At 37.0% G+C, this 14,338-nt stretch overlaps 5 protein-coding genes across 9 annotated transcripts in view; 3 read left to right on the top strand and 2 right to left on the bottom strand.

Moving 5' to 3' along the window:
• Positions 1 to 465: 465 nt before the first annotated feature.
• Positions 466 to 1,968, top strand: LOC129565641 (uncharacterized). Its single transcript, XM_055440738.1, has 5 exons — positions 466 to 840; positions 1,054 to 1,135; positions 1,315 to 1,436; positions 1,479 to 1,678; positions 1,800 to 1,968. Exons 1-5 carry the CDS (start codon positions 466 to 468, stop codon positions 1,966 to 1,968), a joined length of 948 nt encoding a protein of 315 aa, XP_055296713.1.
• A 151-nt stretch (positions 1,969 to 2,119) lies between these two features.
• Positions 2,120 to 3,116, top strand: LOC129565510 (uncharacterized). Its single transcript, XM_055440475.1, has 3 exons — positions 2,120 to 2,438; positions 2,522 to 2,673; positions 2,742 to 3,116. Exons 1-3 carry the CDS (start codon positions 2,244 to 2,246, stop codon positions 3,010 to 3,012), a joined length of 618 nt encoding a protein of 205 aa, XP_055296450.1. The 5' UTR covers positions 2,120 to 2,243; the 3' UTR covers positions 3,013 to 3,116.
• On the bottom strand, positions 3,083 to 6,940 carry LOC129565508 (serine/threonine-protein kinase RIO3). Its single transcript, XM_055440472.1, has 2 exons — positions 4,153 to 6,940; positions 3,083 to 4,082 (listed from the first exon to the last, which is right to left on the bottom strand). The coding sequence occupies exons 1-2, from the start codon at positions 4,949 to 4,951 to the stop codon at positions 3,160 to 3,162; spliced, it is 1,722 nt and encodes a 573-aa protein (XP_055296447.1). The 5' UTR covers positions 4,952 to 6,940; the 3' UTR covers positions 3,083 to 3,159.
• Positions 5,808 to 8,914, bottom strand: LOC129565509 (uncharacterized). Of its 2 annotated transcripts, none has more exons than XM_055440473.1 (4): positions 7,858 to 8,914; positions 7,640 to 7,776; positions 7,437 to 7,474; positions 5,808 to 7,321 (listed from the first exon to the last, which is right to left on the bottom strand). In XM_055440473.1, exons 1-4 carry the CDS (start codon positions 7,932 to 7,934, stop codon positions 5,903 to 5,905), a joined length of 1,671 nt encoding a protein of 556 aa, XP_055296448.1. In that variant the 5' UTR covers positions 7,935 to 8,914; the 3' UTR covers positions 5,808 to 5,902. The 2 variants fall into 2 exon arrangements, with proteins under 2 accessions (XP_055296448.1, XP_055296449.1); XM_055440474.1 differs by having other exon boundaries at positions 7,653 to 7,776; positions 7,858 to 8,316.
• Positions 8,915 to 9,483: 569 nt separating this feature from the next.
• The window catches only part of LOC129565507 (protein split ends), a 40,920-nt gene continuing 36,065 nt past the window's right edge, over positions 9,484 to 14,338 (top strand). For all 4 annotated transcript variants that reach the window (XM_055440471.1, XM_055440468.1, XM_055440470.1 and 1 more), the window contains exons 1-2: positions 9,484 to 10,067; positions 12,004 to 13,511. In XM_055440471.1, the coding sequence (XP_055296446.1) occupies positions 13,429 to 13,511 (83 nt within the window). In that variant the 5' untranslated portion in view covers positions 9,484 to 10,067; positions 12,004 to 13,428. The remainder of the gene's footprint in view (positions 10,068 to 12,003; positions 13,512 to 14,338) is intronic.

The following is a 14,338-nucleotide window of genomic DNA, read 5'->3' as shown; positions in this document are numbered from 1 at the left end:
TTGCCGTCCATTTTTTCTATCGTATTTTTCGTTTGAATCAATCTTCAAGTGTAAACCCACTGGCATAGGTGTAAGGACATAGGACATACTTCTATATAGATCATATGGCGGCTAAACTCAAGATGTTGAAAATTCATATATTTCAACCTCAATAAATCCACACTGAAATGCTCTCGGTTTGACATCAATTCAATGTGAAAATCTCCCATTTATGTTGTTCGAATTGATGTAACAATAATAGAAGCACCACATCATATTCAAAAAGAAAAGAGAATAAACTCGATGCATGCTATTGAAATTACCTTGGGTCTCTACTTTTTGAAGCCAGATTATTGAAGTTAGTTCATTTTAAGCGGAAATGTCAGTCAGTCAGTCAAGCCAACCACAAACATCCGATTCGACTGTGAATTTGTGTATTCCACATAAAATTCGAATCATTTCGTGTTCAACCTGCGTTGCATTAAAATGCATTCCAAAATTGTGTTCATTTTTATATTCTTCGGTTGCTTAACACTTGTTTCATCGCAGTTATTCTGTTCAGATTTGCTGAAGCGTAACCATACGAAATTTTATCCGGTGCGTCATTGTCAACGCTCGAATAAAACTCGAATTGCTGCCAAAAATGTGGCCAATCTCAACAAGTGTATCCAATTCGCTGAGAATAACCAAGCGTTGGCATTCAATTTTGGACACGGTAAACGGCCACAAAAAAAGGGCGATCAAGATGGTGACCTGCTCAATTTGTTCGATGTTAAACGAGAGAAAGAGGAGAATAAAACGAAAATTGAAAAAAATCTACAAGAATTGGTGGAAAATTCTGATCCATATTTCAATTGTGAGGTCAGTATGTAGTGTGCAAACGATAATTATCTTGTGCTGGAGGTGGCCATGCTGTGGCCGTTTTATCGGAGCAGTTATCATTGCCTGGCAGCATATTCTGCTATAGGCCTTCGAAAAGGTGCTATCGTCAACTATCCAACCAATAGATTTCGCTAAATTGAAAAGTTTGTGGTCCGCTTTTATAGTTTTTGTCTTTCTTCATCTGCATATTAGGTGTTAAGTTGTCCAGAGGTTGGAAATATGTCAACAATGATCAATGATACGCGATTTGATTATTATTCACTCTATGGAAATGGTAATTTTTGACATGAATATCATTACTTCCTTTCAGAATGATTAATTGTGTTTACGGGGAATTGTTAAAGAAGTTTTCTTGGAACTTCTAACTAGGACGGATTTTTGAAGAAAAATGTATTATTTAAATAAACAGATCAGTTTTTCCAACATCCCTATTTTATGAAATTTTCTATGCAGCGCCACAGAATGCAACATGTTTTCCATCAGTTGGACTATTCATGTACTATTACGATGACCGAATGAATTACACAGAGGCAACGAGTACATGTGAAGGTCATCGAGGTTATTTGGCGCAGATTGTAAGCGGAACTCGAACCAATTTCTTGTCTTTTCTCATTCAGCAGCAAGTGTTCGACATAAATAAATCGCCAGTCATATCACAAAGTACATTGAATGAAAATGTTGGTGCTCCTTTGAAAATTCCTATAAGACATGCGTTTATTGGTTTGAAAGAAGTTGGACGTAAAGGGAGTTTTGCCGATTCACTTGGCATTCCATTGCAATGCTATCGTTATCGAGCCTGGGCTCCAAAGTTTCCAAGGTAAAAACGTGACAACGAAATGAAGAAAAAAACATTAAAAATCATGCATAAAAAATCTCAATATATATCTTTGACCAAAGCCTACACTCATTTCACATCAAGAAAAATTGAATATTTTCAGTGAAGAAAAACGATTGGGCTGTGTTGCATTGACCGCGTCAAGGTCGTGGAAAATGTTCGACTGTCGCAAGCATGCACCATTCATATGCGAGCTAAAACCAACCAAACCCCGTCGAATCAATCGTCGCAAATTCAATCGTCGATGTTCGTTGAAAAGACCGAACAACTAACTATTAATTTTCATTACAAAATGAAGTTTTTTTTATAGCTGCAATTTCAAATTTGAATAAAAACCTGTAGATGGCAGCACTGTATACGTGTGTATGTGTGTATATCATTGTATGCTTAGTTGATCATATGGGTTATTTGACATCACCAAAAAATACACAATACGTTTTGACAATTGCATCAGTGCTGTGTCTAGATAAACACAATTTAATATCTGTTTCGTATTTAATTTTCCAATTCCAATATAAAATATAAAGCACATAGATTAGATTTAAAGATGACGGCAATAAATCTGAAAGATGACCTCGATGAGTATCTGTTGCTGCAAAGTGATCAGAAGAAAAATTTCAAAATTGACTTGAAAATGCCAACACTCAAAGTTCCCGAGATAAAAAATCTATTCGGCAAAAGTGAGCCACAAGAAGCCAATGGATGGTTACAGGACACAAAGGATAGCTGCTGCCCGAAATTGGTAGGAAAACTAATGAAATCGAATGTTTTAGTAATTTTTTTTCAAATCGAATGACTCAACTGCTGTCAAACAAATGATTTCAGTCGCGAATGCAGCGGATAATCGGATTTTTCGTATGTTTGGGCCTCGGAATCTTCTGCATGTCACTGTCAACACTCTACATCCCCGTATTAATATTGAAAGCCCGAAAGTTTGCTCTTCTATTCTCACTGGGCAGTTTGTTTTTCATTATGAGGTAAGAGAAGAAAAAAACGTTCGACTCAATTCTCAACGTCATCTCTTAAACGTCATGTTTATTTTCAGTTTCTGTTTCCTGAGTGGTTTCATGGTATTCTTCAGGCAAGCATTCTCAAAGGCAAGGCTAGCGCTTTCGGGAACGTACGCAGGCAGTTTAATTGCAACCCTCTACTTTGCAATGTTTATGCAAAGCACCGTGCTTACGGTTTTAACCGCTGTGATTCAAGTCATTTCATTGTTTTTCATGATATTAGCAGAAGTTCCTGGTGGCTCAAGTGGCCTGCGATTCTTTACATCGATGTTTAGACGTTCAGTTTCAAGTACATTACCTGTGTAGATAAAAATAATCCCTCTCGACTAATTAATACCGACTGAAAGCAATCCATAATAATAAAATAAGAATCACATTTATAGAAATAAAACCAGTTTATTATCCATAATTCCTGTTTCCGAGTTGGCAGTTTGACAATCATTGGAAATTTAATTAATTTGTAGCGAATAGTGCATCAATGTCGACGGCTGCTGCGGTGGTGGCCATTTTTTGCTCTTGCGTTTTGTTCCAGGCATAATCAAACGGATATGAGATTGGTTTCACTTGTTCGGGCACTTCATCCATGTCTTGAGCTGTGGCCATCGTTTCGGTTGGTCCCTTAGCATGCATTCGTTCAAGCATAGCAGCGTTGTGAACGGATGGATCAAGTGTGGTGATATGAGAGAAAAGTTCTTCTTTTGTTTTAACGCCGCTAACACCTTTTCGCGTGAAAAATGTTGAAATGTTGTCACAGTCACGCATCAAAAATTCCAGAGCTGATGGATGGCCCGGTTCGACCGACTGTGCGACATCAATAAGCCAACATTTGCCATCATGCCACAAAATATTGTATTCCGACAGATCGGCATGAACCAACTTGGCTTCGTTGTACAAACGCACCATAATGTCAACAACTTCTTCGTATGCAATGATTAGTTCGGCGGCCGATAGAATGGCATTTTTGAGCTTTGGCGCAGCAATATTGTTTTCACCGATGAACGACATCAACAGAAGATTCTTCTTCAATGCGATAACTTCTGGGCAATTGATGCCGATTTTCTGCATTCGCATGAGATTGTGCATCTCTTTTTCAGCCCACATATGAATGACCGTGCGATTGTTTTGCTTGCTGAAGCGGTCCTTGAAGCGATAGTCATCTTTGATGTAACGATCACGTTGCTTGAACTCGTTCAAAGTTGTTTTAAAGATCTTTACAGCACATTCTTTGGGCAAAATTAACTCTCCGGAATAGCTTGGGTCGCTGTTGGCATGGAGGATCACCGCTTCTTTGCCAGTGGAAATAATTCCGTTAACTTGTTCCAAAATTTGATTATTAATCAACTTGTACAAACGCAATCGAGTTGGTTCATCGATACCTATAGAGAGACCAAAATAATCAAATATGTAAAACAATAAAACAACAATTCTTAGAATAGAATGAATTACCCATTTCGGCCGTTTCCTTATTCTCACGACGATCTTGTGCTTTGTTGGTCTTTTTACTCTTTTGCGAGTACGATTTAAGCTGATTGAAAACTGAATTCGAAAGTTTCATGTCAAAACCACCCGCATCACCAGTTGCAAATTCCGTGGGAAACGACATAAGTCGGCCAGCATTACGAACGCCACACACTTCAGCATCATGTTTCGTGATAACCACACCGTCTTCATCATGGCCCAATCCTTTCTTGTTCATACCACGAATAATCTTATCATTTGCCTCAAAGCGATCCCAATTCTTTGGCGGCTCGTCATAGTCGTCGTATTCGTCCGAATCCAAGTACGTATTAGCTGGATGTTGTCGACGGAAATTGCTGAACGACACATTAATCTTGGAGTCTTTGTTCGTGTGCTTTTCAATGCGATTAACCTCGTCATCATGTTCCTTGTCAAAAGCAGCCTGTAGCATTTCAGCTAACAATCGATCAGAATCACCAAAATCAACCGATTGACTTAGCTCGGTGTCGTTTCGAATAAAATTCAACACATCCTCCGGAATATCATTCAATTGATTTTGACAGCTCATTTTCGTGTCTTTGCTGCTCCCCTCAACAATCGTTGGCACCGAGTCATTTTCCAATCGTGTCGCAAAAGGTGGATCAATAAACGGTCCAGCCATATCTTTTAGATGCTCTTCGTACTTTTGATTCTCTTTGTCTTGCAAACCACGGGCATACTCTTCGGACATAATCTCTTGCAAATTGCAACTTTCAACTGGTTCCACTTTTTTCCATGCTGATGCCATTTTTGTGTTTGTTTGTTTGTTTCTTGTATAAATTAAATCTTAACGAAATTTTACGAAATTACACTTAACTATTAATAAACGTTGACGTTTGCTTTGATTTATAAATAAATGTGATTTCGACTAACTTAGAACGCTAGTATCACAACACTTGACCTTTTAAAATATGACCTTCTTTTTTGTGGTTTTATCAACTGATTGAGTGAATCGACTTCACTTATTAACTATCAACTTAACTCGACGAATGACGAATCGAAATTGATTTGGATTATATATCGTAGTCAACTGTATGTGATTTTATGTACAAAATAATGTTACGTCGTTTCGTTTTATGATGAAATTTATTTGCTATTCGCTTAGTCAATTGCAATCGCACACCACCATCGCTCGTTGCGTGTGTTTTTTCCTTGTGGTCATGTCTAAACATGTTTTCGACTACAGTGACACCGAGAGTGAATGTGAAGATGAGAAATAAGATACCGTTGTGTCGTTGTGAAATTCATTTATTTTATCAAAATGTAAAAAAGTTCGTATTTTTATTCAATTCAAAGTAGATCATTAGATTTGCTGTGAAAATCTTATTTGAACATTCATTTTATCATCAAAAAGTCTTCCATTTTGCATGAAATTTCAAAACATAACTTATTCATCAGAAAAAAGTCTCATTTCGTTTTTATTTGAGTGTGTCATATTCGAAATGTCAAATCCAATCATAATAAGCAATTGTCTAGAGCTGTCAAATTGTTGCAGTGAACTGTCATTCGTTCATTCGTCTAAATAACAACGATTTTATGCGAAAATCAACACAAGACGAGCGAAAAAAAAAAGTTCATACCTCAATAAAAAAACAATTAGTATGTCTTCTTATAAATGGCCGATTTATTTTGGGATAATTTGTACAATATAAATTAAAAGCAACTTAAGATTGAATTCTAGAGTCTATTGATTGTTGATTTAGATGCAAAGTTCCATTGGCGGCGGTTTGGTGGGTATTTTTGAGATGTCAAATGTGTTACTGTTGAATGCTTCAATTTCCTCTTGACTCAGTGAGTCCATGGGTGTGTATAGGGTTTTTGATTGTTGCGCGGGCTGTTGAGCAGTCGCACCAACAGCACCAAATATATTCTGTTGCTGTTGTGCTGGTGCACCGAACAACGGTTGAATGGGTGGTTGTTGTTGTGGTTGTGCACTTTGGAAAGCATTTCCACCAGCACCGCCGAATGGAGTCTGTGCAGGTGCTGTGGGTTGAGCCGAGAAGGAATTTGCCCCGAAGATGTTCTGTTGTTGCTGCTGCAGTGATGGTGGTTGTGTTGGAGTGGGCAGGAGAGGATTTTGATGGGGAACCGCTTGAGCTGCACCACTAAATACCATGCTTGCATTTCCACCGAAATTGTTTGTGTTTTGGTTCCCGCCGAAAACACTAGCGGAGTTTTGGAACGGTGAAGGTTGTTGCTGTTGCATTTGCGATTGTCCGAAAATATTCGTATTGGATGACTGTGCAACTGCGGCAAATGGATTGTCCGCGGCTTGCATAGTTTTTTGTTGTCCGACAAACAGTGACTGCGGTTGATTTTGATTTGCATTGCCGAAAAGGTTTGTTTGTTGCTGCGGTTGTGGCGCACCAAATGCAGGGGCTTGAACGCTTTGACCGAAGATATTTCCCGTATTTGCTTGACCAAGACTAGCACTGGCTTGACCGAATAATCCGGTTTTTCCTTGGATGCCAAAGGATGCACTTCCGCCGAATACAGGATTCGATTGTGCTTGAGCACCGAATAAACCGGACGATTGATTTGTCGACTGGGGCATTGCAAACGGTGAAGCATTGGTGTTTTGCTGACTAAACGGGCCAGACGTTGAGCCACCACCAAATAATGAATTCGGCTGGGTGGTGCTGCCAAAGGCTGACGCATTGTTTGTATTTGAAAATGATGAGCCACCGAATAAACTATTGCCTGTCGTAGCTGTGCTTACTCCACTGGCTCCACCGCCTCCACCGAAGAGATTCATATTATTCGAGGTAGCTGCTGAACCACCAAACAAATTCGTATTTTGATTTTGAGCACCTCCAAAGCCAGCTGCATTCCGGGCAAATGGATTCGAACTCGCTGCCGATGAAGATGACCCAAATAGGCTATTCGATTGGGCTGCGTTGTTGCCACCTCCAAAGAAACTGCCACCGGAATTCATTGAATTCATTGTATTCGAACCCATTCCAAATGGATTCGCATTTGGTGCCTGCGCTGTAGCGGGTGTATTTGTACAGTTACTGTTGTAAAGGTTTGTCACCATTGCAACAACCTCATCCGCCGGATTTACCAACATGTTTAGTTTATTATTGGCGTCTAAAATTGATTGCGTGAATTGGTTCGTCTAGAAGATAAAAAGATCTATTTGATTGGGCGAAATGTTGTTTGAAAATGCTTTGCTTCTGATTCTGACATTGCCATGAATTGATAAAAACACACAGAAACTCAAATACACTTACCACCATCTGAACGTTACCCGTCGCCTTGGCTTCATAGCCTGAAAAGGTCAATTTTCAATTCAATTAACATTTCGATCGAGCATTTTTAATTTAGGTTAATGAATCTAAAGAGCAAAGTGCACACTCTGAATTCGAAACGAATATTTTTGAACTCAAAGTCATGCTACGTAATTCACAATTATGTAAACGAGCGCTAAACTTACACAAATGCCTAACTTCTTCGAACGACTGATCCTCGATAAAATTGGGTATGCATGGTTTATCTCGAAACGGTCCATAGCTTGAAAGTGGCCATTGGTTTCCTTTGAGCGTACTCTCTGCATCAGTTTTCAGGGTCAACCTTTGAAAATTACATAAATTATTTATGCATTCACATTGCAATTCTATGTGTCTATTTCTCTTTTTTCTCACAAATACTCACTTGACGTTCACGTGTTCGTTGTGGCATTTGGCGCCAAAACGGCACGTATTACTCAAAAAGTATGTACAAATGACCATTGTTTTTCTTTCGATTGAATTTGTATGTTTGTTAAATACAAAGTACAGAAATCTAAAAACAAATGAGCAGCATGTGAACCAGATTCGCTATCCACTGGGTGTCAAATCGCTTTAGATTTGTTTGACATCTCATTTCGGATGGAAAACAATTTGATCGAACCAACTTCATTGTTATTGAAATTGTATATGCGATAAGTGAATGTGTTTGATACAAAGATAACGAATGTGTTTTTGTTGCGTAGCCCAATCTGGTGGCCAATCCGCTAAGCTCGATGAAAAAAAAGGCAATGAATTTCCAACAAAAAGAAAAAAAAACATATTCAATGATAAGAACGCTGTTATCAAAGAAATATAAAATCCAAGGGAATGCGTCACATTCTCATGTGAATTATGCACAAGTCCACATTTGGTTAAAGTGAGTCCAAATCTCAATCTAGTTTTTATCATTTTTCGCAGAAACTAGAAAAGCACCATCAGTTCAGTCGCGTTCGTTCATATCAACTGTGGTATTTCCTTTCCATGCAATTAATCATTGAATGCAGAACGAAAGAACAAAAAAGCAGCTCCAAAACAGTAATCCATGAAATGTAATGCAAAACAAAAATGTGTGTGTTCCATCGACTGCACATTGTTTTTTTTTTTAAATATTTTTTCGGGTTTAAGAATTATATCCATTTCCACGGGTGACGTACGACAGTAAATATTATAATCCAATGGAAGCGATCAGAATAGCGAACAATCGAAAAAAAATCGATACACCATTTCAGACGGCCATTTTGTCACGTAAAACTACTTGACACAATACAAAAAAAATCATCTCCCAGTAGTAAAAAAAAATCCCAAAAACGATAAGGTTCAATAGCAACGATTGAACTGTCTGTGTTGCATAAGCTTTGAGTTTGTTTGTTTTTTATTTCGATTTTTTTATTAGTCGTTTTGATAAACCCCATTGGAAAAAATCCAAAGATCAAGACAAAAGCCTGTGTCTGGTGGTCGAAAGCCTTCGTCGCTTCATGCTACAAAAATCGACAAATTTGATGTTAATCGTTGGAAGTATGTCACGTAAATGAATACGGCTGTGCCGTTTCAATGGCTCAACCATAGTTTAATTTTTCAGATAAACACACATATACATGCAGCCGATACACGAAACGTACTAGATTTCTGGTGTTGGTATTATGCACGGACGCCATGTTGTTTAGCATCAACAATGCACACGTAACCAAGTCGCAGGGTGTTTTTCAGACGCTCGCTCAGCCCAAAGTCTATTGAGTTTTTTTCTGATTTTCCATGGAATTTTGTTCGATAGTCAATGATTATAGGGAAGTAAACGGCAGTAAAAGATGTCCAAGCCAATAAACAAACCCATATCTTAAGTCATAAATCGAACAATTCCAGAGTACAAAGGTTAAAAACCAAAAATCAGACAACGCCACATTAACATCGTGCCGTGGATATACCCTGTGTCAATGTTATAGTACAACCGTACAATAAAACTATGTGTGTATTGTGTTCGACTTCGGAATAACTTGGTCCGAGACCGTCTCCCAGTTGTAGAGTGAAACGCGATGAGCAAACATCGAAGCGATAACGCGTCATAAAATCGACGTTTTTATTGAAAAAGAGAAGAAGAGCAAGAAAAAAGTAAGCAAGCAAACGAAAAAAAAAGAAGAAGAAGAAGAAGACACAACATACAGTCGTTTTGTGATGTATTAAACTTTGGAATCAAGTGAAATAGAGAAGAGAAATAATAATAAAAAAAAGAAAGGACGAAGAGAAGCAAAGAACCAACCAAACGAATTGAATTGCCGACACATAAAGCGAACGATAATTTCATTTAGTTATTTTTTTTAGTTGTCTAAGTTTTCACGCGGTTGAAATAACACGAGAAGCAACCGATTGTTCATGTGGAGTAGCCCAGCAGCAACAGAAGCAGCAGTAATTCGGCATTTTGCATCAGCATAAGAAACAAAAAAAAGTGTTATTTAGTGTTTAAAGAAGTTTTCATTATTATTTTTCTTTGGTTATGATTTCTTGAAAAGAAAGTCAACAACAACAAGGGCACAATTCAAATGCTGGTTCTGTGTAAAATGAAAAAAATAGTGTGATAAATGGACGTTCGAAAAATGAATTGTAAGTATCAACTCTCAAAATTTGTGTTGTGTTTGAAAATAAATCAATACAAGAAAATCAACATGAAATCAATGGATAAATAAGAAGAAGAAGAGAGAAAAAAAAGAAGAAAAATAAACACACATATATCTGTATTATCTTGTGAATGTCGCGCAGCGATTTTGTTGTTTTCTTTTTTTGTCATTGCTACAAGGAGTTATTTTATTCATTCGTTCGTTTGTTAAATCTTATACTTTTTTTTTTCTTACGTTCGTTGTTCGTTTAGTTTTTGATTACTTATTGAACTATAACTGTGCATGTGTGAGAAAGCGAATGAAAAAAACGCTTCCTTTTTTGTCATTTTATTATACTGGATTATGTGAGTGTTGTAACGAAGAAGTAAACGTCTGCATTTTGCCCACTTGGAATAAGGCAAATTGCAAATGCTGGCCTCCTATGGATTACAATCTATCATCATAGCTCGCACGCACACACACACCGCCCTGGATTTGGATTATTTATTTGGATTAACTGAAATACGAAGAGCGAACGACCAAACGAAACAAAAAAAAAACACGAGAAGCAAACAACATTCATTGTCATTTTTGTGCGCCAATGCATTTGAAATGTAACCGCAACCGTTCGGATATGATACTCGTTTTAATTTTTTTTTTGTTTTCCTTCTTTTCATTTTAAAAGTTGAATCGACGACGTTACTCAATATTCTGTAAATCACAGCCGCCCGATTTTGATGTTAAAAAATCGCATAACCGTAAAGCAAAAATAACAGAAAAAAGAAGACAAAAAACGCGTTAAACGAAATCAAATAACCTTTGCGCTGAAAATTTATTCCGATCGCGTTGAAATTTATATAAAAAAAATCTCGTCATTGCCTTTTAGTTTTTTTTTTTCTACGGTTCGGTCGCGCGCGCATCACTTCATCTCGCTATTCGATTTGTGTGTTGTGTTGTCGTCTCTCGTAACGTATCGTGTCGTGTCATTCGCATAATAAAGTTTTTTTCCCTTTATACGTTATTTCGTTGTTCGTTCATTTCAACGTTTTGTTCGATTTCGTAGAATTTGTTGTTGTTTTTTTTCTTCATTAAGCTCGTATTATCGCGATAAGTTCAAAATATCGTCTAAATGTGTGTGTTTAACAAAGGGAGAGAGAGAGAGAAGAAGAAAAAGATTAGTAAATTGCATGTGAATGTACAGAACACCCGAAAATGACCGTGTATCAAACAAGAGCGTAGCGTAGTAATTGAAAATTGATGAGCACGAGAGAATCGACGAAAAACGAAAAAGAAAATGAAATATATATAGTACGACTAAACGTTACATAATCCATGTGAACGCCTGTACTTTCCTCGTCATCCGTTTAGTTGTAAAAGGATACAGTATAATAATAAATTGTCGTTGTGCTCCCGATGATGCATGTGTGTGCGTGAATGTTTATTCATGTTTTTCAAATGTGATATGATGAACTATTGGCCATTGTTCGCGCCACTGACTGAGAATAATGAAATACACAGTACACGGTATACGGAATAGAGAGACGACGGCGTGAGGAGTGTGAGTGAGCGAGAAAGAGAGGGAGAGTTGGAGAGAAATTTTGAAGAAAATAAAAGCATCAAGAATCCATTGAAATTCATTCCAAATTCCGCGTAAATCAATTTCAGTGTGTATCTTTTTTTTCCACTTATTTTGTCACTTCCGACTCTTTGGCCTGCGACACAATCTATATTCATTCACATGGCAAGCAGTATCAGTTCACGCAACAAAATAACAACAATAATAAACAAAACCGTTCAATATCAGTGATTTTCAGTTGAACATTTGTCAGTGCTATAAAACAACAATAAAAAATAAATAAAAAATCACATCCAAATCAACCAACCAAAAAGTCGACACCAAACGATTCAAATTTTTCTGTATCTATTTTCTTTTTTTTTTGTAGCTCAAATTGTGGCTTCGATGGACTCAATGAATACCGCATCGCAGTGCGAAACATAGAAAAATTGTTCTATAAAAAAAATCGAAAGAAAGAAAAAAAAAGAGAGAGAGAAATGATAAATGAAGAATGAAATGAAAAGAAAATATGAGGAAGTGCTCACTGTTCGATATGAAAAAGTAATTTATATATAGAAAACAATACCAAGGATATGTATCGAATGAAAAAGGAAGCGAGCGATTGAATAGTGCCGAAACGAAATAAAAGCAAAGGATGAAAAGTGAATCGTAATATAAAAAAGAGTGAAGAGCGAAAATCGCACGGAAACGCGACCGAAAGAAAAAAAAATATTATTCAAGAAAAGACGGAAAATCGGGCAGTGAGTGTGTTTTTCTACAGTTCAGGAGGTTCAAATTCCTTCTCTCATTCGTTTTGTTTCAGTTGTGTAGTTGTTGTTGTTCTTGATTCGTTCCCTTTTTTTCCTCAATGGAATGAGTTTACGTCCTTTATAAACGACCAACATCAACGATCACACCACCATCAGATTCAAATGAATACACAGTGAGTGCGAATCAAAAGGAAGAAGAAGTTGAGAGAGGAAAAAAAAGTATATTAAGGTGTGGTGAAGTAATTTGCAGTAGCTAGTGCGAACCTATGCGTATCAATAAGATACCTATACCGACATACACTGCAGTCAAAAGGATACACACAGCATAACACAGGATATAACATTGGATTCTTACGTATTGGTTCAGTGAAACGAAAGTATTTGTTCAAAAGTGAACCAATCATTGTGTGCGAATCGATTTTAAAGCAAAAAAAAGAAGAAGCAAAAAAGTTTTTTTTTTAAAGCAGAGAAAAAAAATTAGAATCGAGAGACTTCGATTTGTCGTTGAATGTTTTCCTCATTTTTATGTTCACGTATCTTTCTATATATCTGTGTGTGACAACTCCTCCACTGTGAAAAAAAATCATATAGTTGAAATTTATTATTATATGTATCGATAACAACATTGTCTTTGGAAAAGTGCAGAACTAAGGCAGAAAATATAAATTCGGGGAGGAAAAATTTGTTCACTGGCACCGAATTAGTGCTCTTTTTTCGGCCGTTTCCATGTGAAGTATTTAGCGTGTGTTCGTGATTGAATCCGCGGAACGAAAAATAGAGAAAAAAAAATTGCAAACAAGCAACAACAAAAAAGTAATAATAATATCTAATTGCCACCGAAGTTAAAGAATATACGCATTTTGTTGTTTACCATCCGCCTCGTGCCGCGTGCGTTGTTCCGAAAAACCGTTGTTCCGATAAGAGCGACCGAAAGAGAGAGAAAGAAAAACACTGTATAAAAATGTTTTGGGAAAAAGTGTGAGTTGTTTACACGGAATAAACAAACAGTGAAATCATCGCCTCCATGAAGGATTCAACGCAAAATGGTACGCGAGACTCGACACCTATGGGTTGGAAATTTGCCCGAAACAGTACGTGAGGATAGAATACGAGAGCATTTTAAAAGGTAAATTAAACACCAAATTCCCTCCCCCCTCACCCCTCACTTTTGTATATACACATTTTTTTCATTGCCTTTATATATATTTTATGGATTTTGGTATTCATTCATATTCCGATCAACAAAAAAACAATATTGGTTTGGAGTTTTAGAGCTCGAATTCGAATATCGAAATTGAAAAGTGAAAAGGGTAATGCGCGATCACAATTTGAATAACAGCCATGGCATCTGTTCACAAATTCAATTTGTGTGCAATCTTTCAAAATGAACGTTTTTTTTTCTCATCTTTCTTGGGCCCAGGTAAATAAAATTTGAAAAAGGTAATCCCGTTTCCTTTTCTTGGGCTTTTTTTTTACTTCGTTGCTCTGGCTTCTATTAGGTTTGTCATTTAGCGTTACCCTTTTCACTTAATTTTGCCGAGGTAATAAAAACAGCGTTTACAACAATTCAGGCCATCATACATAGATACATTATTAAACAAAATCAGTAGAAATCACATCGTATTCGAAAGTAGATCTAGTTTTTGTTCAATCGAATACGTCACAATGAGATCATTCGTGGAATCGTCTCGATTTATAATTTGATTTACACACTGATCATGTTGACCCCGCGGCTTTTAGAGTCCACAAACACGTATATCTTTACATAATAGGTAAAATCCTTTTGATTAACGAACAAATTACGAACGTCAGCTGGTTCAACAAATCAAGATTCTCTGAATCGTCAATGAAAAGGTAGCAGTCGCAAAAAAAAACAAGCCTGAAACATTTTATAATACATCGTAAAAAAGTTTGAAAGGTGTCAAACGATGAAGGAAAAAAAGCACAGTCGAA

Source organism: Sitodiplosis mosellana, unplaced genomic scaffold (genome assembly GCF_009176505.1).
Source record: "Sitodiplosis mosellana isolate CC-2019 unplaced genomic scaffold, AAFC_SMos_1.0 Smas_scaffold_3, whole genome shotgun sequence".
Taxonomy (NCBI): domain Eukaryota; kingdom Metazoa; phylum Arthropoda; class Insecta; order Diptera; family Cecidomyiidae; genus Sitodiplosis; species Sitodiplosis mosellana.
The sequence above is the reverse complement of the archived record's forward strand: the minus strand, read 5'-3'. Positions and strand labels throughout refer to the sequence as shown.